The sequence below is a fragment of the Drosophila simulans genome, chromosome 3R, assembly GCF_016746395.2.
Source record: "Drosophila simulans strain w501 chromosome 3R, Prin_Dsim_3.1, whole genome shotgun sequence".
Classification (NCBI taxonomy): Eukaryota; Metazoa; Arthropoda; class Insecta; order Diptera; family Drosophilidae; genus Drosophila; species Drosophila simulans.
Window position 1 is genome coordinate 17,987,130 of NC_052523.2, and position 26,381 is coordinate 18,013,510.

General features: G+C 45.2%; 8 protein-coding genes across 20 annotated transcripts in view; 4 read left to right on the plus strand and 4 right to left on the minus strand.

The window, feature by feature from the left end:
• The first annotated feature begins 893 nt into the window (after positions 1–893).
• LOC6728998 (membrane alanyl aminopeptidase) lies at positions 894–4,408 on the plus strand. The gene is made up of 5 exons (XM_016177221.3): positions 894–1,052; positions 1,193–1,889; positions 2,046–2,762; positions 2,822–3,937; positions 3,996–4,408. The coding sequence occupies exons 2-5, from the start codon at positions 1,201–1,203 to the stop codon at positions 4,294–4,296; spliced, it is 2,823 nt and encodes a 940-aa protein (XP_016035661.1). The 5' UTR covers positions 894–1,052; positions 1,193–1,200; the 3' UTR covers positions 4,297–4,408.
• Positions 4,409–5,295: 887 nt separating this feature from the next.
• On the plus strand, positions 5,296–8,580 carry LOC6728999 (aminopeptidase Ey). Its single transcript, XM_002104284.4, has 6 exons — positions 5,296–6,024; positions 6,092–6,388; positions 6,482–6,668; positions 6,725–6,972; positions 7,096–8,214; positions 8,273–8,580. The coding sequence occupies exons 1-6, from the start codon at positions 5,402–5,404 to the stop codon at positions 8,571–8,573; spliced, it is 2,775 nt and encodes a 924-aa protein (XP_002104320.2). The 5' UTR covers positions 5,296–5,401; the 3' UTR covers positions 8,574–8,580.
• A 242-nt stretch (positions 8,581–8,822) lies between these two features.
• On the plus strand, positions 8,823–9,543 carry LOC6729000 (bursicon). The gene is made up of 3 exons (XM_002104285.4): positions 8,823–8,952; positions 9,011–9,135; positions 9,196–9,543. Exons 1-3 carry the CDS (start codon positions 8,823–8,825, stop codon positions 9,460–9,462), a joined length of 522 nt encoding a protein of 173 aa, XP_002104321.1. The 3' UTR covers positions 9,463–9,543.
• Positions 9,544–9,599: 56 nt separating this feature from the next.
• LOC6729001 (gamma-aminobutyric acid type B receptor subunit 2) lies at positions 9,600–15,160 on the minus strand. 4 transcript variants are annotated; one of them, XM_016174954.3, is made up of 13 exons: positions 15,007–15,160; positions 14,352–14,614; positions 13,700–14,181; positions 13,458–13,638; positions 13,184–13,402; positions 12,832–13,127; positions 12,409–12,772; positions 12,237–12,347; positions 11,949–12,173; positions 11,182–11,527; positions 11,014–11,119; positions 10,489–10,952; positions 9,600–10,416 (listed from the first exon to the last, which is right to left on the minus strand). In XM_016174954.3, exons 2-13 carry the CDS (start codon positions 14,598–14,600, stop codon positions 9,797–9,799), a joined length of 3,663 nt encoding a protein of 1,220 aa, XP_016035662.1. In that variant the 5' UTR covers positions 14,601–14,614; positions 15,007–15,160; the 3' UTR covers positions 9,600–9,796. The 4 variants fall into 4 exon arrangements, with proteins under 4 accessions (XP_016035662.1, XP_016035664.1, XP_016035665.1 ...); XM_016174956.3 differs by having other exon boundaries at positions 11,014–11,116; positions 11,937–12,173; XM_016174957.3 differs by having other exon boundaries at positions 11,937–12,173.
• Positions 15,161–15,258: 98 nt separating this feature from the next.
• LOC6729002 (cyclin-dependent kinase 20) lies at positions 15,259–17,051 on the plus strand. 2 transcript variants are annotated; one of them, XM_039295424.2, is made up of 5 exons: positions 15,259–15,604; positions 15,658–16,042; positions 16,105–16,255; positions 16,308–16,431; positions 16,496–17,051. In XM_039295424.2, the coding sequence occupies exons 1-5, from the start codon at positions 15,404–15,406 to the stop codon at positions 16,520–16,522; spliced, it is 888 nt and encodes a 295-aa protein (XP_039151358.1). In that variant the 5' UTR covers positions 15,259–15,403; the 3' UTR covers positions 16,523–17,051. The 2 variants fall into 2 exon arrangements, with proteins under 2 accessions (XP_039151358.1, XP_002104323.2); XM_002104287.4 differs by having other exon boundaries at positions 16,308–17,051.
• On the minus strand, positions 16,467–17,139 carry LOC6729003 (DNA-directed RNA polymerase I subunit RPA12). Its single transcript, XM_002104288.4, has 3 exons — positions 16,916–17,139; positions 16,645–16,864; positions 16,467–16,580 (listed from the first exon to the last, which is right to left on the minus strand). Exons 1-3 carry the CDS (start codon positions 17,031–17,033, stop codon positions 16,556–16,558), a joined length of 363 nt encoding a protein of 120 aa, XP_002104324.1. The 5' UTR covers positions 17,034–17,139; the 3' UTR covers positions 16,467–16,555.
• Positions 17,140–17,341: 202 nt separating this feature from the next.
• Positions 17,342–21,825, minus strand: LOC6729004 (torso-like protein). The gene is made up of 3 exons (XM_016174953.3): positions 21,729–21,825; positions 18,798–19,029; positions 17,342–18,456 (listed from the first exon to the last, which is right to left on the minus strand). The coding sequence occupies exons 2-3, from the start codon at positions 19,005–19,007 to the stop codon at positions 17,605–17,607; spliced, it is 1,062 nt and encodes a 353-aa protein (XP_016035667.1). The 5' UTR covers positions 19,008–19,029; positions 21,729–21,825; the 3' UTR covers positions 17,342–17,604.
• Positions 21,826–22,674: 849 nt separating this feature from the next.
• Positions 22,675–26,381, minus strand: part of LOC6729005 (peripheral plasma membrane protein CASK) — a 39,338-nt gene continuing 35,631 nt past the window's right edge. For all 9 annotated transcript variants that reach the window (XM_016174951.3, XM_039295416.2, XM_039295417.2 and 6 more), the window contains 2 exons: positions 26,202–26,377; positions 22,675–26,134 (listed from right to left, as the gene is read on the minus strand). In XM_016174951.3, coding sequence (XP_016035668.2) covers positions 25,955–26,134; positions 26,202–26,377 — 356 coding nt within the window. In that variant the 3' untranslated portion in view covers positions 22,675–25,954. The remainder of the gene's footprint in view (positions 26,135–26,201; positions 26,378–26,381) is intronic.

Consider the following 26,381-nt stretch of genomic DNA (forward strand, 5'->3'; position numbering starts at 1 on the left):
TAATCAGCCTTGGCAACTAAATCTATAAGTGTGCACGAAATCTTAGACTTTAGTTTCACAAATGGTCGAATATAATTTATTATTTAGCTGAATGAAAAGTTTTTAACTGCAGTTGCAAAGGAATTAAACAAAGACTGAAATTCCTTGTAGGGGTTTTTATGACTTTAGTAACTCGATGGATACAGTTTTATAATCGGCGGTTTTTGCCAATTTAACAAGCCCCAAGTAGGCGGTGTGCAGATATATTTTGTTGTTTATCATTCTTATGGTTGACAAATGTGTTTTTTCAATAGCTTAATAGCCTTCGCTTTGATACTCTATTGTGCCGTAAATAGGCGTTTTTTTATTCAATTTTTGATTTCCTTTGGACACTCATCAATCAATAATACTCATTAAATGCTTAATAGCAGGAAGAGGTTGCTAAAAGAGTACAATATACTTAACATAATGTGGTTCATATGTTGATAAGCCATTTTGTGATAGCGTTAGTTAATCCAGACGAATACAAGGTAAAATGTACGGACCGACAGTTCCCGATGTGCTCATTAAAAAATTCAGACAAACCTATTCTTTTTTGCTTCATTATTTATGAAGTATCTTGTATTCAACCAACATTAGCAACAACTTGGCAGTTAAAAGCTTTCCCCTTGAAAGACTGCAAATCACGCTCGATAAGATTGGGTGCAATGCACCATAAAGTATCAAAGAAGCAGTGCAACGGACAGCAAATGTTATGCCAGCGCCTGGCAATCTTCAAAAAAATAATGTCAGCTTGGATTGGTAGCCAATGGCGGAGTGTGTAAATCACCGCTACGACTGCTTATCGCTATCGCAGCTTAATCTATAGACTAGGCGAACTTTATCTGGGCCGAAATAAAACGTTAAAGTTTGCAGATAAGCCGCTGATAATGGCAAAGTCGGCAAATGCTTTACATTCACCATATATACCGGGCCCAAAGCCAAAAGTCACTTAGTTTTCGAATCGAATCGCTGGCCGAGTGGCGTGCGAAATACTAATTCTAGTCCAAGGTTCGCGATCGAACCCTTGAAAAGTGAGTTTAATAAGTGCTTTTATAAGTGGATTGTTCTAGTAAAATAGGAACAATTCTTATAAATTACTGGACACGTACTAGGGATATATAAATTTTAAGAGATGCGATTTTAATCTGAATTCCTTTTGAAATTTCATTAGTAGGAAGAATGTTTGCCCCGCGAGTGGCTGTTCTCCTGGTGGCCTGTGTGTCCTTGGCCTCGGCAGGAACTCGGCAACTGTCTGTGGATGTCCAGCCGCCGGCGACGCTCGCCACCGAGCTACAGGAATACCGCCTGGCCGAGCACATCACACCGGTTAACTACAACATTACGCTGCGTCCCTATTTGCTGGAGACCGATGGCAACAAGAGGTTCACCTTCGATGGCGAGGTCTTTATCGAGGTGATTTCCAACCAGACCACCAACGACATCTCTCTGCACTCGAAAAACCTCACATATTCGGTCAGGGAGTACTGGCAAAAGCCAACCACCGGAGTGGCCAATCCTACGGCCATCCAATTTGGTGCCACCAATACAACGAACTATGATACGGATATTGTGAAGCTGACGGCGTCAACTGCTTTGACTGCTAATATCGCATATATTCTGCATTTCGTGTACACCGGTCTGATGGAGGACGATATGCACGGTTTCTATCGCAGTTCCTATGTGGACGATAACAATGTTACCAAGTGGCTGGGATCCACCCAGTTCCAGACCCATCACGCTCGTCGCGCCTTCCCCAGCTTCGATGAGCCCCAGTTCAAGGCCACCTTCGATGTCACGCTGAAGCGACACAGGACCTTCAACTCGGCCAGTAACACCCGTCTGATTTCATCGAATCCCAGCACTGAAGAGTAAGAACTTCCACCACATTACTGTTAATCTAAAAAGAAATCCGAAATTAATCTGGTTAAGAAATTCAACTATCTAGTGAGCAATTAATCGGTTAACGAGGAAGTAGTTAGTTATTCTTGATCTGAATACTACGTTTTATTTTAACCAATTTTTAGAGGAATTTTCACGGACGTGTACAAGACGACGCCCAAAATGTCCACCTATCTGCTGGCTTTCATCATTTCCGAGTTTGTGGCCCGTAAGGATGACGATTTCGGAGTTTACGCACGTCCCGAGTACTATACTCAGACCCAGTACCCCTACAATGTGGGTATCCAGATTTTGGAGGAGATGGGCAAGTACCTGGACAAGGACTACTACTCTATGGGCAACGACAAGATGGATATGGCCGCCATTCCGGATTTCTCGGCCGGAGCAATGGAGAACTGGGGTCTGTTGACCTACAGGGAGCGTTCCCTGCTGGTGGACGAGTCTGCGACTACCTTGGCCTCCCGCCAGGCCATTGCCGCCGTGGTGGCTCACGAACAGGCGCACATGTGGTTCGGCGATCTGGTCACCTGCAAGTGGTGGAGCTACACCTGGCTGAACGAGGGATTCGCTCGCTACTTCCAATACTTCGGCACCGCCATGGTCGAGGACAAATGGGAGCTGGAGAAGCAGTTTGTGGTTGACCAGGTGCAGTCGGTCATGGCCATGGACTCGACCAATGCCACCAATCCGCTGAGCGATGAGAACACCTACACGCCCGCCCATCTGAGCCGCATGTTTAACAGCATCTCCTACAACAAGGGAGCCACCTTCATCCGTATGATCAAGCACACCATGGGCGAGCAACAATTCCAGAAGGCCCTGCAGGAATACCTGAAGAAATAGTGAGTAGTGGGGAAACTTTATGTGTGACACGTATTCCAAGGGCTTCTAATGCTTACAGCGAGTATGAGTCGTCTTTGCCTGAATATCTTTTGGGAGCCTGGCAAGCAAATTGGCCCAACTCCAGCTACAATGCCAGCTCCGAGGACATATTCAAAAGCTTCACCGAGCAGGTGGGCTACCCACTAATCAATGTAACTGTTGGCAACGGTCAGGTCAGCTTCACGCAGAAGCGCTTCCTGCTGAAGGAGAACGATGGATCCGACTCATCTTTGAAATACTTTGTGCCCATTTCCTACACTACCAGTGAGGTAAATAACTTTTTGAACACCACGCCAAAGTTTATCCTGAAACCCGACGTAACCACGACGGTTCTATTCAACGAAACACCAAAATGGATTTTGGTCAATGTTCAAGAGACCGGATATTACCGTGCCACCTACTCCGACGACAATTGGCATGCCATCCACCAGGCTCTGATCACAGCCAACTGGGGAGGAATTCACGAGAACAATCGCGCCCAGATCGTGGATGATCTGTTCAATCTGGCCAGGGCTGGATATGTTACGTACAACCTTACCCTGGATGTGATCGAGTATTTGGAGACGGAGACCCACTACATACCCTGGACATCCGCCTTCAACGGCTTCAACTACTTGACCATCCGCCTCGGAAACGACACGTCCGATTTCAATTACTATATCCAGACCCTGACCAACAAGGCCTACAATCAGCTGGGCTTTGGTGAGGCATCGAATGATACAGCCTTGGACATTTACCTGCGCACCAAGATCCTCTCCTGGGCCTGTCGCTATGGCAGCACCGATTGCATCAGCCAGGCTAAGGGCTACTTCCAATCGCTGGCCACCGTGCCCAAGAACATCCGCTCCACTGTCTACTGCGTGGGTCTGCGTGAAGGTGGTGAGACCGAGTTCCAGGCTCTGTACAACAAGTTCAAGAACGAGACCGTGGCCACCGAGGAGACCCTGCTGCAGAACTCTTTCGGTTGCGTCAAGACCCAGTCTCTGATCGAGAAGGTGTTCGATTTGATCATCAGCGATGAGATTCGCCGACAGGACAAGTCCTCCGTGCTGTCCACTCTCTACACGGAGAACAACGAGAACGTCAGTCCGGTGTTTGCCCTGGTCACTCAGAAATACGAGGCATTGGCTGAGGCGTAAGTATATCCTATTATTTGGCTTGGCTTGCATTTTATAATTCACTTCTTTCTGCAGCATGGGCGGCTATTCCGCTGTGGCCACTGTGATTTCCAACATCGCCGCCCGTTTCACCACCAATCAGCAGTTGACCGATCTGGAGAACTTCAACAAGGCTAATGGCACCAAGTTCGGCAGCTCGCAGGCCACTTTGACCGCCGCCGAGGCAACCGTTAAGGAGAACTTGCAGTGGGCTACGGCCAAGCTGGGCGTTTTCCGCAGCTATCTGGCCAACTATCGCAGTGGAAGCGCCATGGTCAACGCTTTCAGTGCCCTCAGTCTTCTGATGGTGGCCCTGGTCACCATGCTGCGTAACTAAGCAGGGATTAGCTCCTACCGGAGGCAGGTGCGATCGGGTCACGAGTACTCCTTAGGCCATAAAGTATTTGTACGCAAGAGCACCCAATAAAGTAACACCATTTTGTAGATAAGCCGCTGTTTTATTTTATTATTACTCGTGCTAGCGAAATCGATCATGAAATAGGCTTAAATGACACCCATGGCGACAATTAATTTACAATCTGATTAGCGCCAATATTGCCGGGTGATTCAGTTCGGGATCTTGAGGGGATTTTATTAAACTAGTGTTCAATCGATCACTATTTGGCCATAAATTTATTGAAGGGCAATAAACTATTTTTCTTTTTTAAAGTTTTACCGAAATTTCCGGCGAAAATGTGTTTTATTTATTTTTTATTGCATTGTATTAGCCATCAGTTGAAGTCTGGCGCCTAATAAATCAAACCATGCTAAGCCATTAGGGGCTCTTTTTTTATTTTTGTGTGCTTTTATTTTGATGCAATTAAAAAAAAGACAGAAAATCGCTGAAATTTAAACTGACCGACCTAAGTAATAAATTACTATCTTGATTGCTAGCTCTTTTACAATGTTGTCTTGCAGATATCGATCTTAACACCTATTCTGGCTAACTAAGTTGATTCACTTTTCGTGGAACCCAATTGAACACATAATCCTTATCGCATCTTATCTATTGTAGTATTCAGTGCCACATTGGACTTTCCACCATAATGGTGAATGGATAGTAGAGGGACTTTTTTTAGCGTTTAATCTATACAAAGTACTAATAATGGTGTGATATTTTAAGGAGAATGTATATTTTAAAAACAATTTTCAAAACACCAATAGCTTTCCTGACTAAAACTCATTAAGCAGCTGTCGTTGGTAATTAAAATGATAATTGGCGTTCCATTTAGCATTTAATAAGTGCCCAATGGCACGCTGATAAGAATATTTCAGTGAGAGAAGTGTGACGACATCTCGAATTATTGTTGAATATTCCGCTATCTAATCATCTGCGAACAACACCTGTTTTGCGGGGGGGGAACTTTTATTTTATTTTCTGATTTCGGCGATCTACAAGAGTGTGTCCGAATCCAACGCCCAGTATTCGAGCTTCGGTCGCCATGAGCAGTTCGATATTTCGGGCCTTTTGGCTACTTTGTTTACTGCTGATCTGCGTCACGAATGCCGCTGATTATCGGCTGGAAGGTAGCGTCGTACCATCGCACTACAACCTGACCATCGGTGTTTTGCGGAACTCAGCCGAGCCCACTATTTTCGATGGCGAAGTGAGCATTACCTTGCGGGTGGTCGGAACTTTGGAGGTGCAACAAATCATTCTACATGCTGATACACTCGACATTACGGAATGTTGGCTTTTGGATGCGGCAGGTGCGCAGGTGGAGGCCATCGATATCAGCCGGTTGATTTATGAGGCCGCCACCCAACAGGTGAGAGTTCCGCTGACGCAGGCCGCGCAGCCAGGCAGAAATTATACGCTCGGGTTCAAGTACACCGGGCACATACGAACGGATATGGCCGGCTTCTTCTCCGCCAACTATGTGGAGAGGAATACCAATGTGACCAAATGGCTGGCCCTCACCCAGATGCAGCGCATCAACGCCCGTTTGGTCCTGCCCTGCTTCGACGAGCCCGCCATGAAGGCCCAGTTCCAGCTGCAGATTGTCCGGCCCAACGGGTATCAGTCGATTGCCAACACCAAGCTAAAAGAAACGACAGCTATAAGGTAGATTAGACTTTATATAATATAAAATAAATAAGTTGAACTAATCACCGTTTTTCCTGGATTTTAGCCAAGATCGTTTCGTCGATCACTTCGAGGAGACCCCTGTCATGTCCACATATCTGCTGGCCTTCATGGTGGCCAATTATTCGGCACGTGGAAATGTGAGTGAGTTCGTAGTACTCACTCGTCCTGAGTTTTATGACAACACAGAGTTCAGCTACCATGTGGGTCAGCAGGTGGTTTCAGCCTATGGGGAGTTGTTCCAGAGTCCATATGCTGAACTGGGCAACGATGTGCTGCAGTATGCCAGTTCGCCCAGGTTTCCGCACAACGGCATGGAAAACTGGGGCCTCATCATCTACAGGTGAGTACGATACAAAATGTATTGCCAAATATACATATAAACGAAAGTAAAATATAGAATATAATTTCGTTGCATTTTGTTGTTACTTTAAAGCGACGATGTCCTGATTCAGGAACCTGGATACTCGGATGATTGGTCGGATAAGGAGTTCGCCATACGCATCATCGCCCATGAGACCTCACACATGTGGTTCGGGGATAGCGTGACCTTCTCCTGGTGGAGCTACTTTTGGCTCAATGAGGCCTTTGCCCGCTACTACGAGTACTTCATGGCTCATCAGGTGGGATACGGATTCGAATATATATTTTTGCCAGCATTTTAACATAATCAATTCAGCTCTATCCAGAGTATCATTTGGACGAGCAGTTTGTGGTGCGCCAAATGCAGCTGATCTTTGGCACGGATGCCCGGAACGGCACTCAGCCCATGACAAGTCCGGAATCGGAGATCCAAACACCCTCCCAGATTTCCTACAAGTTCAGCGGGATCGCCTATGCCAAAGGAGCTTGCATTGTAAGGATGTGGCGAAATCTAATGGGAGCCCAAAACTTTGACACGGCCATCAGGAGTTACCTGCAGCAATAGTAAGTTAGGTCTATTTTCGATTAGAGGCGAAAACCTTTATCTTGAGGGTGTCATAACCAATATTTAATGAAGAAGTTCTTAATTTTGATAAGGGAATTATACAATTATCATTCTATTTCCAGTCACTTGTCCAATACAGTACCTTATAACTTATTTTACCATCTCTTCGAGCATTGGCCAAAGAATCAGGATGTGGATCTGGTTGACTTTCTTACCGATTACACAGAGCAGGTTGGCTATCCCATGCTAATTGTGAAGGCTTTACAGGGTAACAAGGTCGTCACTGTGGAGCAGTCGCGATTCCTGCTTAACAAAGACGACGGCAGTAATGCTACACTAAAATACACAGTGCCAATAACTTTCACCACTAATCTGGAACGCGATTTCTACAACCTTACGCCATATAAATACCTACACAAAACTGTTAACGTTCTGTGGCTGGATTTCACCAGTCCAATTGATTGGATTTTATTTAACCTGAGGCAGTCGAACTACCAACGAGTGTTCTATGACGACACTTTAAGGGAAGGTCTTCTGTTGGCCATCTCGGCAACGAATCACAGTGGAATACCGGTTGAGAATCGGGCTCAAATTATTGATGACCTCTTCAATTTCGCGCAAGTTCAATATGTGGATTATGCTGATGTATTCAGGTTCCTGGAGTACCTGGCCAAGGAGGTGGAGTATGTGCCCTGGTATGCCGTATATGAGAACTTGAACACGGTGGCAAGGCGATTGACACCTGAACAGCTGTCCGACTTCCGGATATATCTTTCCAGCATCACAGCAGCTGTTTTTGAAAAACTAGGAGTTGGCTGGAGCGCCCAGGATACTCCGCTGGATGTGGCCAATCGCAACAAACTGATCAAATGGCTGTGCAGATACCAGGCCAGCAATTGCAGGCCAAAGGTTAACGTACAGTTCGTAACAGGTCATGAAGTACCATCGCCGGATTACCGGGAAACCTTCTACTGTGCCGCCAGCGGTGCCGATTACAACTCATACACAATGGTGTGGGGTCAGTATTATTTGGAGAATCGCACTAGCGAAAAGAATATGCTCTGGGCTGCAATCAGCTGCACGAGAGACTACGAAACCCATTACCACAAGATGATCATCTCTGGTACGGAAAGTGTTGAACAAAAGAAAATTGGTATCGCCCGTATGTACGAGGAGAATCCTGACTTGGTTCAGGCAATTTTCGAAATGATTACCGAAAACATTATGGAATTAGCATATAAGTGAGTTCTTTTACATCATTTGATCATCAGAGAGTGTGGTAACCTTCTCGTTTTTCAGCTTCCAAAGTTGGTCAGATACGGCCGAGGTGATCAATGACATGGCGGAGTACTTCACCACCCGGGAGCAGCAGCAGTTGCTCAAGGAATTCTACGACAGCAATCACCAGTTCTTCGGTGAATCGGAAGCGCTGCTCTCCAAGTCCCTGGTCACTGTGGAAAATAACCTTAACTGGGCGCAAACCCATTTGGAAGGCTTGGTAAAATATCTGGCGGACAGAAACGGTAGCTCCTGCCTGGGAGCCACTTCCTTGGTGGTGGTTCTGCTGCTAGCAGTGGGCAGCATGTTGGCCTGGCCCTGATTAGCCAATAAGTTGTGAGGGAAATAAAGAGATTGCCGTGGTCATGCGCCGCGGGATAAATGCCCTTTTCGTGTACGCAATTACTAGGCAAAAAGGTCTGGACGGCCCTTGCTTTATTAGGCCATAATTTACGCTGTCGAGCGGCCATTAGAGCGGCATCCGCTGGCCAAGTTGGTCTATAAAAGCCCGCCGGCTGCAAGTGGCGCTTTCCATTCCACGCGAAAGGACACTCGCAGTCGGGCCGACGAGATGCTGCGCCACCTGCTCCGCCACGAGAACAACAAGGTCTTCGTCCTGATCCTGCTCTACTGCGTCCTGGTCAGCATCCTGAAACTCTGCACGGCACAGCCGGATAGCTCTGTGGCCGCCACCGATAATGGTACAGGCATTTGATAATAACATATTATTCGCTCTAAGGGATTCCATTTACTATCCAGATATTACGCATCTTGGCGACGATTGTCAGGTGACACCCGTCATCCATGTGCTCCAGTATCCTGGATGTGTGCCCAAGCCGATTCCCTCGTTCGCCTGTGTGGGTCGCTGTGCCAGTTATATCCAGGTGGGTTTTGATATACTCAAAATATAAATTAAATGTTGGGAATTAATTTGATAACTTTAGGTTTCGGGCAGTAAGATCTGGCAAATGGAGCGTTCCTGCATGTGCTGCCAGGAGTCTGGTGAGCGGGAGGCAGCCGTCTCGCTCTTCTGTCCCAAAGTGAAGCCCGGCGAGCGTAAGTTCAAGAAGGTCCTGACCAAGGCCCCATTGGAGTGTATGTGTCGGCCATGCACTTCCATCGAGGAGTCTGGCATCATACCACAGGAAATTGCCGGCTATTCGGACGAGGGTCCACTCAACAATCACTTCCGGCGCATCGCTCTGCAATAGATCCCCCCATCAGTTTAGCACTCATACCCATGCCCATTTGCTCATTCAAATAAATTAGAATTGCCGTTTCTGCTTGTACACAGTGAAAAATGTGCCTCTGAAAGCTCCTGCCAGTGAAAGGGAAACATTAGCAGATATATGATTATTTTAAATTGTAATTTATTTCCCAACTATCTCATGTCATTGCTACTAGTTCACTAAATGGTGTGTGTCCTGCCTCACAGGGTATGTATGTAGATGCGTAACTCCAAAGAAAACAAAGGTAATCTTTACACTGCAACTGGATCTAACAATAGGAGTTTAACTACGGCATAATGCATATGACTCGCGCCGCCTACAAGTACTCGACGATATCGCATTTGATGGATATATTCGGACAGCTCTGGCCCACAGCACTGCGGCCCCGATAGTTGGGACTCTTCTCGGTGAGGAGTTTCCGGAAGATGGGCAAAATGGCCGTCTCGCCCTCGAGCAGTTCCGTCTCGCTGCTGGCGCCGTAGATGCTGCTATCCTGCTTGCCGCGCTGTCTGCTCCGCTGCTTATCGGGCGCCACATTGGGCGAACTGTGGTGGTGGGCGGCGTGCTGGATGTTGGAGTTCCGGCTGACCTTGCGCGGCTGGACGCACGGCTGACTATTGGGCGGCGGATCCCGTTCCCGTTCGCTGTCCGTCTCGCTCTGGCAAACGGTTCCCTTCTGCGGTTTTGGCCGATGCTTATTGCGGTTCTTCTCGGAGACGGACCGCTGAATGGGCGAGGTGGTGTTCGGGTCATAGGACATCCCGTGGCCGCCATGATGCTCAGCACAGCGCTGCGGACTGGCGTAGTTCCGCGGCGACTGGCGCTGCTTGGCGTGCGACAGCGTGTGCGTGTCCCAGAGGTCACTCTGCGAAACCACGAAGTTGGACTTCAGGGCGGAGCCCATGCTGGTGCGGCGATGGTCGGAGGCAGTGGGAGCTATTTTCAATTAGAAAATCGATTTAATTTGTATAGTTTATATAGTTTTATAAGAGACGCGAAGATACTTACTCTTAATCACAGCCGGAGTACTGGGCTTCGAGTGTGGACACATGTTGCTCAACTCCGATTGCGATGTGGAGATGTTGGTGGAGGAGTTCCGGTGCGAGCTGCTGTACTTTGGCCGGGCGGTGGGCGTCTGGCTGCCACTGTCGTAGTGCCTGGAGGCGGTCGATTGACGCCTCTCCCGCATGCTGGAGCAGTCTCCTCCGCTCCGCTTGCCCGCCGTACTGGTGATGCTGCCTATATTGTCATCGGTCTGAGCGGACACCGAGTTTCTCTTCTCCAGATGGCGATGATGATGCTGCTGCTGCTGTTGCTGTTGCATCTGCTGGTGTTGCTGCTGCTGCAGGTGCTGCTGCTGCATCTGCTGATGTTGCTGCAAGTGCTGCTGCAGTTGCTGCTGGATTGGCTGCATCATAGTTGGAGCAGGGGCATGCGAGTGGTGCTCTACAATGGATTGCTTTTTCTTTTTGCTGTTGAATAAATTTCGAAGATTAGATTAGATTAGATTAAGAGCAAAATTGAAAAACTTACGGAGGAAGCGATGGCGCCATCACTGTGGACTGCACCGATACAAAGGAGTTATCCATCTCCACGTGAGTCGAGGTCACACTATCCACGGACGTCATCTCGGTAACTTCTATGACAAACGGGTTGCAATGCATGAACATATCTACGAAATCCCCCACCTCAACCACTCACCTGTGGTGCTGGGCATCTCTCGGCGCACCGGTGGAGCTGAGAGCCTAACAATGTCATCGCTCAGTATGGGCTCCAGTTCGCTACCGACGTTGGAGCCACCTGTGCAGGTCACCCCATCGATCCATTTGCGTGCCTCGGGTCCCAACTTGCGGATTAAGGCCTGCAGCTCGTTCTCCTTCTCCATCAGCGCCTTTCGGAACCGGCAGTTTGTGTTCTTCACATCCCGCAATCGTTGTTCCAGTTCGCACACCGAGGAATCCCGGCGTCCGTTCTTGGACATGGGTCTCAACGTGGCCCTAACGCGTTTGTCCACCACGCCCTGGGGATTCCGCTTCAGCTCCACCAACTGCAAAACGATTCGCATGAATATTAACCAAAGAATATACTACGTGGTCGACATCTAGGAAGGACCAACTCTACGGACAGCGAAATAGGATAGTTAAAGATATTCCAACAGCAAGGAAGTGGGATTTGCCTACAACCTTGCTGCTGCTCTTAGTGGGTTCTATATAGTTCAAGTTTATAGTTAGTCTGTAGTGTTATATAGCATTTTAGGATCTGTTTTCGAGTACATGTTGTTTCTGTATCAAAGTGTATCAACGCTAGACGAAAGATCAGCTCAGCTGGCGGTAACGTACGATCAGATGGAAAGCTCCACAACTGATCGGCCTATTACCGCCGACAAACAACATTCATATTACACGATTATTATTATGTAACATATAACAGCTACAAAAACTACAAAACTTCCTTACTACCAGTCTTACTTTCGGTACGAACACCAAACACAAAGTGGCTGTCGTACAAAAAATGATAAAAAACGAGAGTAAGACAAAAACTAAATCCTTTCGATCCGATAGCACCAGGGATATAGCCGCTCCGGCCAGACAAGTGATGAACACGTTATAAACGGAGAAACCAATATGCTTGGAATCGTTCAGAGCCGGTATGGAAACATGTCGAGTTTCCCAGGCCAAAAAGGCGCCAAAAACCTATTGAAAAAAATAATTACTTTATAATGATATCTACTAAGCTTAAGTTTATTGTATACTTACCAACAACAGTCCCTTGTAGGCATAAATAATGCTAACGAATATGGTCATGTGCTCAGACTGGCAGTACTCGTTTTCGGGGATTACCAAGACATCATCAATATTCTCGTGATGCTGTGATTAATTATAATCATTTTCGATTTTCACTTCTAATATGTTCTATAAATGCACTCACCAAGGGTTCCAACTGTTTAGTTTCGCGGTAAAAGGGATCAGCAATCTGCCAGGTGGTTATAATGGCTATATCAATGGCCAAAAGCACGCCCACAACCATAAACAACTGATAGTCCTTGATCACCTTCTTATTGAGCTTCAGATCGGTGAATATCGAATGCACTCGCCACGTCTTCGAGAACATGGCTCCGAAACTGAGACTGAATCCAGCCATCAAGATCCAGGCTCGAGCTGTGCAGATATAGGGAAAAGCTGCCACACTACTTAATGTGGTATCCAGACCCAGGAAAATGATGCTCAGATAGGTCATCATACAGCCCACAATGATCAGATTGTTCAAATGGGGACTGGACATCTTGATGTATCTATAAAAATATGACTATTTTATTTAACCAAATAGTTGAATATAGCATTGGAAATTTACCTTTGATTGCGATACTTAATGTTAAAGGCCAGAAAAACTGTGGCAATAATCACTCCAATTACCGAAGCACTAGCCGATACGATGTATATGGTTGGATTGACCTGACTGTGCTCGATGTAGATCAAGGTGCGATCCTTGGGAGGAGTTTTCCCCACCCATCTGACAGGTTTTCCCAAGCTTAAGTCCAAGTGTGACTTCTGTGAGTGGTATTCCCCGATCTTTTCCATTTGTCCCAGCTGAAACTGATTGATCAGGATGTTGGCCTTGCGTTCGTTGTTGTAGAAACGCACGGGTCCCTTGAGAATGTAAAATATGTTTAAATAATGCAAAACAGATTTGTTTATCTATCTACCGTCACACCCTCGAAGGATGTATTTCGTAGAGCCTCGAGGAAGACACTCTCCCAGTCCTTCACGCGATAATCAAAATGTGTTAGCAGATCCTCTCGCTTTTCGGCCACATACTGAATGGCCAAGGCAGCTGCCCAGATACCATCATAGGTATAGCCATGAAAGCGGGAATATTCAGTGCCTCGCAGTCGGTCGTACTCCACAAGATACTCATCAGCAGTCTAGTAAAATATAAAATTTATTACAAGAATTTTAATTGACTTCACTGGTACTTACAATGCCAGCTACTGTGATGTCGCCACTGGTGGACAAGGGCAGAAGATCCACTAGAATGGCACCTTCTAAGGCTGTGGCGATCTCCTCCACACTGCACTCGCTGTCCTGCGTGACATTCCACCAATCCGTGGAATAGGTGGCCATAATCAGCCATTGATAGGCTCTGCCATACATGTCCAATCTGGAAGGAAGTTTATTTCAATTATTTTAAATTGTGACTTAAGTTAGTACATCCAACTTACTTATAAGCCTCACAGAATGCCTTGCGTGCAAAGTGCTCGTTGAAGTTGCCCAGAATGATCCTCACGTCCTTCTCGCGCAATTTCTTCAAAGATTCAGCCACATCGTTGACAAAGCTCTGCGTCTCCACCACCTCGACCTCCATGGCATCCAGGTCAGCGACCATGTGATTGTGGGGCAGCGAATAGCGTGGCTCATTTTGGTAGACAGTGCCCACTCTGGTCCAATTGAACTCCTTCAGCAGGGCCAGTCGCGGCGCATTAAAGGCATTCTCCGAGGGTACCACCCGAAAGAAATTGGGAAACGCATCCTTGGTAAACATGGGATGCGTGTCCGCGTAGCTGAGCTGGGTGAGGTGCCAGTGCTTGCTGGCCTTGGCAATGGGATCGGTCACATGGGTGCACGCAGCGCCGAAGAGCATTACTTTATTGGGACCCGAGTGCATCATATCGAAGAAGGACTTTACGCCCACAGCAGCATTGCACTGGAAAGGAAATCAAAATTACATTCCAGAATATAAGGAAAAATTCATAAGTAAAGGATGTGATATTACAATATGATAGCCAATGAGCATTAAATAAAATACGTAATTAAACTTTAAAACCACTGGCTCATCAGAGATTCGATTTTTACTCAAGCTAAACCCCAACTCACCTGAGTGTCGTTCCACCACATGTGCAGCCTGTAATTGGCCAGTATCTTTCCATGCTCATTAACGTGGCCCAAGGCGAGCTTTACGCTGGGCATAACGCCCCGTCCGGTGTATGAGTTCTCCACGCCATCCCCGTACGGGAAGAATCCCGCTATGTAGACGTCCGATCTCTTGGCTGTCCTGCCCCAGGCGGTGCTCCAAAGGAGCAGGAACAGCAGGCTGGCGAATGGATACCAACTTGGCCGGAACATGTTGACCGCGTGGGCTGCAAAACGATTCTAAATGTGAATAGCGCATATCGAGGACGTGAACTTGGAGCCAAGTTAGTAGGTGGTGAATGGCAGTGGGTGGTTTCGGGTGAGCCAAGGCTGCCGAGGCAAGGCTGCGCCCAGTGGGGTGTGTATTTTCTACGTTCTACCTGTGTTTGTTGGCACTCGCATGCAATTTTGCAAGACAGGTGGGGCAAGGCTAAGGCCAGTCCAGGCCAGCAAAATTGCTTCAAATTGCTGCAGCAATGCTGGCACGTTTTGTAATTATAAAGCAATTTAATGATCTAAAGGAGTCGTGCATTATTTAGTATGCTCGTTAACTCGAAGGAGTATCTCCCAGGTGTTGCATCCTCTTAAATCTTAGTTGTACATGTTTTTAGGAACCTACCAGCTTGTTTAGTCCAAGAAATGGCTTTTATTTCACTACCGATGCCATTTGAAACACTTATTTTACATTAAATCTCAGCCAACGAAGAACTTTTGCAGTGCGAGGGTCCGAAAAATTATGTATCCCCCTGACTTGACACTTGGCTGACAGGAGGAATTCGAGGCAGGAAGTGCGCATGTCCTCAAACCGAAAGCTGTCACTGCTCCGCCTTGGCCTAGGCTTTCCAACCCCCGTAATTACCACAAACCCACTGCGTTTGTAAACATCCTGCAACAGGTGGTCCCGTCAGCTGGTCCTCCGGCAATTGTTGTGCCCGTTGCCATGGACTACTGGGGGCGAAAAACGAAGTAGATAACTGCTCGGAAAATTACCAAACTGAAAATTGTGAGTAACCATAATGGAGGACTATGCACCCAGCCGCTATAAAATGCTCGAGAAAATCGGCGAGGGCGTCCATGGCTGCGTGTTTAAGGCCATCGATCTGCAGCGCAACAAGGAGGTGGCCATCAAGAAGGTGGCCCTTAAGAACAAGTTCGGAAACATAGCCCTAAATACGTTGAGGGAAATCAAGACCCTGCAGCTCTGCAAGTCTGAATATGTGAGTATATCATACATATATTTGCCATTTGTTGATTATGTAACTAATTGCAGATTCTGGACATCATTGACATATATCCCGACCTAACTGGTCTCTCCTTGGTGCTGGAGTACCAGCCGGACACTCTGTACAACCGCCTTAAGAGCGAGGTGAATCCCCTGAGCCGCCAGCAGGTGCGCAAGTTTGCACACCAAATGTTCAAGGGGATTGCCTATCTGCATGACGCGGGTCTGATGCACCGGGATATCAAGCCCGCCAACCTGCTGATCAGCGATACAGATATGCTCAAGATTGCCGATTTCGGACTGGCACGTCTGTACTTCCCTGAAGAGGAGTCGCGCCTTTATTCGCCTCAGGTCTCAACCCGATGGTATCGGGCTCCAGAGATTCTCTTTGGCAGTCAGAAGTATGGAACCGGAGTGGATATGTGGGCGGCAGGTGAGCGCTGACACTTTGATGGACTTACATATATCCATATGGCTTATTTTATCGTTATCCAGGTTGTGTTGTAGCGGAGATGCTACGCGGAGTGCCTCTGTTTGCGGGAACCACCGACATCGAGCAATTGGCAATCATCATTCGCACTTTGGGCAGCCCACGTCTGAATCAGTGGCCGGAGCTGACGTCCCTGCCGGATTACAGCAAGATACGGTAGGTATTCTTCCCGTCTATGTTTACTTAATCCGTAATATTCTTGACGTAGATTTCCCAACTCCGTGGGCATTCACTGGGACAACTTGTTTCCCAGCTGCACACATGCGGTGGAAATCAATCTGGTCTCGAATTTGGTGGTCTACAATCCCAAAAACCGACTGAAGGCTAGCGAGGTGGGTTCTGCTTCAAGATTGAGACCGGTTAGGTATTATAATTGGTAAATTCTATATTTCTCAGGCCGTCGAGCATGACTATTTTCACTAATTATAAGACTATTTACACGGACATTGCTAGCAACTAAGAGTTTTCCGATTCTTTGAATCTGCAAGGGAGAATGAGTGTGATTAATTGAGGTAGTAAAGGATTATGATCATCAGGACACCTACTTGCACTTGAGGCATGTGAAGAACACCGTCTGGCCCTCGTCCGCCGATCGAAGCTGCAGGGTCGCATAGGACATCTTGTCGTGGTTGCACTTGGGACACTTCCTCTCCACGACGGGCCCATCCGCGTCCGATTCCGACTCCCTTTTCGTCCTGTTGAACACCTTACTGGGGTCGTAGGTGTTAAAGTGTATGGTAAACTCGGACTTCTCGCCGCTGTAAACTATTTTTAAGTGTTAAATAAAATAAACAAAGGTGTAATTTCTGGATTTACCATCTGGCTGAAACTCCTGCTTGCAGTTGCAGCAAAACACATTGCCCTTGACTTGCAGCTCGGGCAGAATGGAGCCGCAGGAGGGACAAAAGCCGGGACAGTTGGAAAAAATATCCATGCCAGTAAATATACAAGCCTAAATCAAAATCAAAATACAAAAAACCGCACGTGCTATTTCGGATTTCAGTATGAACGTAACTGAACCGTTTGAACTATACCACAGGGTAATAAAAATATACTAGATTCACATACTAAATTCATAAGGGTGGAAAACTAGGATAAGACTGGTTGGAAACATTGATGAAACGGGTGCAGCCGTTTACCCGTTTCGATCACCGGTTCTTATAAAAAATCATTTTCAAAATAGTATTTGATATTAATAGCCAATATTACGTAATGAAAACAGTTAGATTTTAATAGCCAATATTAATTTATGAAAACAGTAAGATTTTTACTTTTATCTTCATTTTGTATAAATGTTTAAAAAACTATTACATCAATAAGGCGATCTTACGGGCTAGTTAGCTGAAATGCAAGTCAGATGTGTACTGTGTTTCAATTAAACTACCTAAAACTATCACAGGCAGAACATTAACTACGCACTAGAGGTTCCTAACTACAACTAAGCATCTAGGAACTATTGATCCTTGGCTGCCACATATCGCACAGTATATATATTCAAAATGCAGCTATCGGGTGGGATGACTTTGCGGCATGTTGAGCTCCCAGAGCTTCACATTGTTGTCGAGAACCTCGTGGTACCAGCTCTCCTTGTCCGGCTCCTCCCGGAAGATGGGCTTCAGCGACTTGAGGTCCAACTGCAGTATGGCATCGTTGCCCAGTAGCGAGTCCAGGGATCGCAGTAGAGTACTATTACCGTGCAGCTTTAGCAGGGTCACGTACTTGACCACATAGTACTCGTACTGCAGCTTCCTTCTCGCCCATCTTTCCACTGTGGCATTGGCACTAGCCGATCGAATCTGGCCCAGATGTTCGGCAAACCAGGGCGCAAAGTAGTTGTAAAGATCCAACTTGGACAGTCCGTTCAGACCCTTACTCTTGATTCGCTCCTTGATCATGCTGTAGTTCTTCCTGCTGTACACAAACACCTGGTACAGCGAATTGCCGGTGGTGTATGAGTTTACGTAGTGGGTGCCCACATCCTCCATAAATCGTACTGCGGAAGTTATATTTCCGATTTGCAGTTTATCCATTCTCGATCGCACATCCGGCTCCAATGGTTGGTGCACCGGAATCTCAGCGTTAAGACGGCCCGTTTCCCTGAAGCGTACCACCCTCACCAAAACATACGAGTAATCGCCTTGTATGAAAGATGTATTGATGCCCAGCTTCTTGGCCGCATTATCCGGAAACCATCCGCCCGTGAACGCCTCCCACGGTTTGTCCATTCGCTCGATGGAAAAGTCACGGAAGTAGGCCTGGAACAGCTGCCTCCGGTTCTCGCAGAACTCCATGTGAAAGTCTCCATGAAATATCCCTGGTGTGGTGTCTTCATGACTCTCCGCCAGGCCACTTAGGTTCTGAAAGAAAAAATCATTTATTAATGGGTATTAAGCTCAATTATCAGGTAATAAATATCAAGTGACATACTTGAATAATCGTTTGTAATGATCGTTTTCCTAAATCTGATCAAATAAATATAATAAGCGTCCATTCTAATGACAAACGTGCGGAAGTGAATAATATAATTACAACTAAAAATAGTTTTGAGTGATAACAGCTTTGAACCTTACTTAAACATTTTGATTATACTCAAAATAATTATGGTGATTGTGGTTAAAGGTTATTACAAACAATTCAAAGTTCGTCAACCCCATTTAAACGATTAAATTTAAGCTTAACGCTGCCTTAAGTCCCTTACCCTATAGATGTTTTTGGTGGGCTCCTTAAACACCCAGCGATCCGGCTCTGAATTGTCATTGAGCGGAATCACTCGCATGGAGATGCCCAGGTAGCCGTAGCGCAGGAATATATTGATGGCCTTGCCGATCCGGAGCTGGGACTCGCGACGACCTCCATCCGCCAGGAGCGCCAGGGTCAGCAGCCAGAAAAGGCCAGGCCACGACCTCATCGCTCAGCATTCAAGGTTAGATCTATGGAGGATTATAATAGAAATATAATATATTTTGAAACTTTATATCGATTACATTTTTTGATTGAAACAAACACAACCTATTCCGAGCTCTTTTAAATTCGCAATTTTTCAATAAATGGTATCCAATATATACGTCTTGGTAATAAGGCAGATCTATTCCACAATAATTTATTCAAGTGACTAGATAACTCTTGATTGCAATGTGCATATTGATGACAAGCAAGTACAAACAATTCTGCCTATACTGCACTATACCATCCGATCTCATTAGTCACTTAGACTAAAACCGGAAAGTTTTCCAGCAAGTTACTTCAGTGGTTTGTTTATATTTTATAGCCAGTGCAGTAGTTGCGATACAGAGGGGTTAACTAAACAGCAATAATTGCAGGGCCGCCGTGTTTGTTTTCCACTCTATAAACTGGCGATAATATAAGCGCGCTCTAATTGGCCATGAACCTTCAGTGGCGCTGAACTTGAACCGACCAAGTTGAGTTGAGTCGAGTTCCGTAGAGGCCACCAGCTGGTAGTGATGATGAGCTGGAGCTGTGCGAAGCTCCACTACGATCACCTTAAGTGGATGCAATTAGCCGCAGGCTCTGTGGCCGTAAAAACAGCTACAAAGTATAGCCATCAAAATTGGTTCGGCTGTCGCTTTGACTTGCAAATTATTTCCTAAAAACATTTTGCATGCCTCGTAACCGTTTTCCTATAGTTGGCCCACTACACTTCAGACGACCGGTTATGCCGTTTTTGTTTTTTTTCTCTGTCCAAGCATTATGGCCGGCGAGGAAGCCAAACAAATTGGCCCAAGCCAGACATACACACACATTCTAACAGCTTGGCGAGGCAGCTTTTAATTCGAGCCGTTATCACAGAACGAGCGACGTGTTTGATGGGCCAAAAACACAGAGGTTAGCCGGGTGTTAGCCACGTTCGTGAGTCACACCTGTCGACCCGACGCACTGAAGCGCAGCACCAGACAAAAAAAAAACACAAACGCAGCCATGATGAGACTCAAATTGTTAACAATTTACGTGAACCATAAAATGTAGGCGACGCTAAGCTTGTCCAGCAGCAACCAAACAAAAAACAGCAGGAAGAGTGACTAAATGAAAATTGGCCGTAATGAAACTAGCCCTGAATGGAACAAAGAAAAAGATACATTTGTCTGACTACTGCATCTTGTTATGTGCCTATAGTACATATATTACTGCCCATGGGCGATTCCAGGAAATATTTGTTTGAACATTTCATAAGCACATGAATATTTGCTAAATGCTGCAATCAGCTGTCTTGACCTTACAGATGAACCTCACAGATTGCAATCGCTCTACGGAATCAAACATTCCGACTCGGCGTAGAATCCGATTTCGAAGGCTTTCAACTTCTGGCAAACATCTAATGCCCTAATGAGCTTAGTTCTCCATCGCGAGACCCAGAAAATCAAACTGTCGCACAATTGCCAAACTTGAGGTTCAAATTCCGCGTCCCGCTTGAAAGGCATGTGTTATGTGACTTAATGATAGTTAGTTTTGGCGGTGGGGGTATTGACAATAGCGGACGCATAACCTTGTGCAAAAGACCCAAAAAAAAAGAAGCCGCGAACCGGAGTTCGAGATGAAGAAGACGAATTAAATCAAAAATTCAATGCGCGCACTCGGACTCCAAAGCAAAGGCAACTAAAAATCAACTCGTTCAACTGTGACTCCCTGTGCACTGGGAGAAAAACTTGTGGCTTTCTAGTACTAGAACTGAATGAAGAAAAAGAATCAGTCAGCTCTAAACTCCTTTGTCGAGTTATCTAGAATCTAATTCTAATTGTTTATGCTTTTATCAGATTGAAATCGTTATTAGGCATTTACAAAATTTTATATTTATCTAAAAAGATTTTCTTATGTGTATTTTTCTGGAACATCCTTAAAAACCTCCACACATTTCTCCCAGTGCTCCCCACCGTGGTAGTCCGCGGCCCAGTCAATTGGAGATTCTTTATGCGCATTTCATGAGCTCTTTTGTGGTGGTGGTGGTCTGGAGTAAACGCCGGATGAAGGGCACAGACGTGGGGCATAAGGTCTGCAGTTTATATCGCGCTTAATTTTATGCTTGGTCCGTGTGCGTTGTTTCCTTGAGCGGTGTTAAACAAAAGTTGTCTTGACTGCTGGTGAGGTGCTGCTGCTTTTGCCACTTTTGTAGTAGTATTATTTACCAGCACAAGAACTCGAACGCGAATCGAAATTGACGTAACCATCGGCCAGAAGCGGCTTGTTTTATTTTCGGCAGAAGCTTGAAGCTCCGGCTAATTCTATATGCCAGTCGAGACTAATCCGCAGGTCTCGAGTTGTGGCTCGCCACTGGTTAGCCTTATCGCTCTGATACCGGGGGCCATTGCACAAGGCTGGCTGGCTGGCATTAGCATCGTTAAGACTCCGATTTTTTACGCTTTGTGGGTCAGAGGTCGGCGGCTTGGTTGGCGCCCTCAAGTGATAAGACGGATCTATGAATAGATCGCTGTGGTTCGAATTACATGCGTTTGCGCGGATTTCAACAACCAACAACATACACACACACACACAGGCAGTCACAGTGGCAGTCAAGTACCCTGAACGGCAAGCACTAAAACAGACTTAAAACACACTAAAACGAGCGACGACGTGCCTTCAATTGCAATTATAAGCCGGAATTTGCGGCTGCACTTACACTCAAAACGCGAGCAGCACACCTTCCAGCGCGAAGACTCAAAACCAAACTGAAACTGGCTACCAAAAACTCGATCGCCGGAGAGAACAAGCCGATCCGTTCAAGCAGCAACAGCAACAGCAGCAGCAATAGCAATATATGTTGCGCTACGACAGCAACATGTTGCTGCTGTGCGTCGTGTCGTCTGATCCAACCGAGCAACTGGCAGCAGTTGCAGTTCAATGACTGGCGGCCAGCAGAAGTTCTACTCCTCCAACGGTAGTGGCTATGGCTAATGCTAATGGCCTGGCACAAATATCTATTGTTGACATCTGCCGTTTGGGGGGACAGCTTTTCCGCTTATTAATATTTCCGAGCACGTCGTTCAACTTCCAGTTTTCTTCAATGGCGGGAGGAGTCGGAGGGCCGCCGAACCGAGGCAGATTGAAATGATTGCAGTTCACCCGGGCCAGACTTGCGAAAGATTCCCATAGAACTGGGCGGCCAGTAATCAAAAACTTTTGGTACTGCTTGTGCAAAAAAAAAAAGAAAAACACAAAAAACTAATAATGAGACCAAAAGTAAGCCGAAAAATAAAAACGAAAACGAAAGTATCAAATTCGCATTACCTTGAAAACATGCTAACAAATTTGGGTCAACTCAAAGTGTTGGGCGACAACGTTTGAAGTTCGAGTGTAATGTTTCAATTAGAAGCTCAAGATACAAATGTATCTGTATCTGTATCTGCTGCTCAAAGAGCCATGGCTGCAGGGCATCCGCTTTGTCGCATTTGCCTTGACTTCCACTGGCCATTGGGTAATTCTGCAAAATTCGCTGCTGGCTTCTAAGAAATGAAAAGGTTCTGATTTGGAGTCTTTTTTTTGCTGCGGATATGGGGGGTCTTTTTTTTTTGTTTTTTGGAAGAGGCGTTGGGGGAAGGGCTTCCGAAAAGTATTGCAAAAGCTGGTTGAAATTGTATCTCTCGTATATTTTTCTCTTTTCATATATAGAAGTTCATTTTATTACTTTTGTTTCGGTTTCTGTGTGGGTTTTGCTTTGTCTTTGCAGCATGCATGATTCAAAACTTATGTATTTAAAATTCGGTATTTCAGTGTTTACTCGTTTTTATTTAATTCTCATTCCAGTTTCGTCGGTTCTTTCTCATTTTAATTTATTATTATTAATCCCATGTTTAAACTATGTATATATAATGACATTTTTATCATTTATTTTAAATGATATTTACTAACACCGCGGCCTTCTGCGCCCCAAACGATCGATCGATCTGCCGATCCATTCATTTCACTTCATTTATTATTATAATAACAATTCACTCAATTAGCTCAAATCGCGTCAATCTACACATATTGACATTGGAGATCATAAGCATTTTCAACTCATCTTCACCATCGTTACCCTCGGTATCATATCATCATCATCATAATGATCATTGACTTATGAAATTAGAGAAAAATTCTAATTCATGTGGTTTACGCGACCGTGTTCATCTCACTTCTGCGTCTTCCTTTTCCTTTTTTTTTATGTAATATCAACAATAAATTTTTACTTAATCTTAGTGTGAAATTATTCTTAGAGTACAGCTACAATCTGCTCGCATCGGCTAAGAAAAAAGGATCAAGTAAAAGTACGAAACGAATCCTTCGAAATCCTAGCTCAATCTCGGGATACTCCTGTCGGTATCGTTTTGTTAACCCCCCATTTCCAATTCATTTCAATCGTTCCTAATCATTGTAATACCGTAAAATATAAGATTTTGATTTGAGCATTCTTTTCCTAATCATTTCATCGATTTTGGTGTTTTCTGGCACCCTTAGCCTGGTTGGGGGAGCTTCAAAATGTACATACATCATCTCAAGCCGTGTCTTCTATAAGGTTCCTCCTCCTATCTCATCTCATCTCACCTCGTCTCGTCCGTTCGTTCAATCTATCGTTCGCTTTAAGGTATAATACTTAGTTAATTTGGCCACTTGGCTGCATTTGTGGTTGTGGGTAGGTAGTTAGTTCTTCAGTTTTTCGGGTAGGTTCGGTTGTTCTTCTTTTTTTGGGATACTTCTATGATTTGCATTGCCTCTCCTTAACTTCATTGCTGCTATCTTCATCTCATCTTCATCCACGCTCAGAACCGAAAAGTTATAGCCCAGCGTCTAACGATAATACTCTATGCAAAATTGTTCAACCATTTTGAAACCATAGAATTGTTCTGGATATAAGTATGTTCTTCAACTTGTGTGGTGTGCGGTTGGGAAATTCAAGTGGGTCGTGTGGTTGGGCTCGAATATAAGCTCAGGCTTAAATTGTTTTGAGGGACAGCTAGATAATTGTGTGGCACGTGTATACAAATGTGTGTTGGTTAACTACTAAGTTCGATCTCCAGTGTGTGTGACATATCCTCGATTCGATCTTAACCCAAAGTAACTACGTGTTCTTGGGGCTCATCAACTACATGTAGTATGTGATTGCTAGTGCACTCCGCAGTCGTAGTCTAAATTCTGTTTCTGTTTCGTCCATCTCAGAAGCTCTATGTCATTAGGGAAGCTAATTTAAAATTACAAATATTCTTTCGGAACTGAATCTCTACCATGTGAGGACTACGGTGAGGGAAAAAGCGGAAATACTGAGCGCTGGTTGCTGATCATGAAGCTGCACTAAAAAAAATGCCAGGTTTCTTCATTGCTAAGACAGTTTGTCGGTGTCATTGTAAAGTATCTCGAAAATTTGAAGCTGCTGCTTGCTTGGGTGGTTACTGGGCCAGTGGGTTCACGATTAATTCAATTCAATTCAATTCAATGCAAAGCGACTTAGGATCTTATTCGATTCGATTCGGTTTTGGGTCTCCTTGTTGAGTTCTCGTTTTTGGCTGTGGGTTAAAAGGAAGCGCTCCGCTATATTATTCTTATTGAACTTGACTGATTTTCAATGTATCCAACCTGAGTTTGAGTTGTTCGAAAAATATATATATGTGTTGTGTATACATATTTTCTGAATTTCCTACTTTCATCTTGTTTTTGTCATATATATTTATACGTTTATCTGCCTGTTTTGCGTTGACCTGCAATCTCCTCATCCTTTCGCTAATTATTTTAATTCGTAATTGCAGTTAGTATGTGTGTTTTGTGCTCACTCTATGTTTTTTCCATTTGTTTACTTTGCTTTTGCTTGAATTAAACGCGGCTGCAATTATTATTATGTATTTTTTGTTTTATTATGTTTGATTGCATTTTTTTGTGGTTTACTCGTTTCTCATGGAATTCAATTAAACGTCAACAATTTGGTATTTTGGTTTTATATGTTTTTTTTTCCTTTTTCCTCCGTGTGTAAGTGTTGTGATCTGAATTAATTATATTTTTTGTTTTTCTGTTACCTTTCTTTTTATTGCATTTAAAACGTGCACTTTGCTTCACCACTGTCTTCAGTTGATCTTCCATATGTTATTAATTAGTTCTTACTTGGCTTGAAACACTTGAAATTGCTCACATCGTAATTTGTTTATTTTTCTCTGTTCTTCGTGTTCTTTTTGCTGTTGTGTCTCCTTGTGTCTATGTTTAATTATATTTAATTACGTAGTTTCTCTATAATTTACTAACTCGTTCGACGCCCTACCTGCACACAAGACTCTTACCGGAAATAATCATTAGGTAAAAACAATTTGGAGTGCTTCGGTTTCGATTTGTCTAACTCCAGTTAACTTAGACACTAACAAGTGCAAGATTTACATAAGCGTTTAATGCTCTTTTGACTAAATGCTGAATAAAACAAATACAACAAAACAATAATCGTAAAATATAACACATTGAGCATGGAATGGCAAATACAATCGATTAAAATTAATACAAAATAAACATACTGTTAAAACAGAAAACAAATAAGAGGCAAATACAAATGGTTGTTTGTCGTTTAACACACACTTTTGTCATTGCGTTGCGACCGCAGTTCCCATAATACCCATTTATTCTTAAATTATATAGCTCGGCGCCAGGCGCCTTCTATCCTCCAGTCCTGACTGTCATCTCTCGTAGTGGTTGCTGTGTTGCTTCTTCAGTTGCTGTTGCTTGTGCCTTGGTAATACTTTAATGGTGTGGTGGTGTGGTGATGTGGCGTGTATCTGCATCGTCGTGCGCATCTGCATCTGTGCCTCAGTATAGGGCTACGTTGGAGGCCTGTGTGTAGGCTTCCCACTCGCATTCACAGCCCTCGAGGCAGTCGGGGCATTCCAGTTCGCTGTCTTGTCAGTACAGCCAGGATACGGGCACCCACTGCGGGGTGGTGTGCACCCGGTCGATGGCCGTCTCCAGCGTGGCAATCGTCTCGCTAATGTCGTTGTTCACAATCGTCAGATCGAAGAAGTGACCGTATAGCTGGCGCAGCATCTCCGACTCCTTGGCCAGTCGCTCCAGGCTGCCGTCGTACTGCCGCGGGTCAAAGGAAAGCAATTAGATGGCTTCGACTTTGCTCTATCTATAAGGTTCTACTCACATCTGCTATGTTCTGCAGTGAGGGCGCCGCTATAAACACGACATAGGGCGTGAACTCGGCGGTGCGGAGTATCTTCAGTGCCTGCGGCTCCACATCCAATATGGCCATCTTGCCCTCGGTGTGAATCCGTCGGATGGTGTCCAACTTGGTACCATACATGGCATCCTCGTGGGTGCCTGC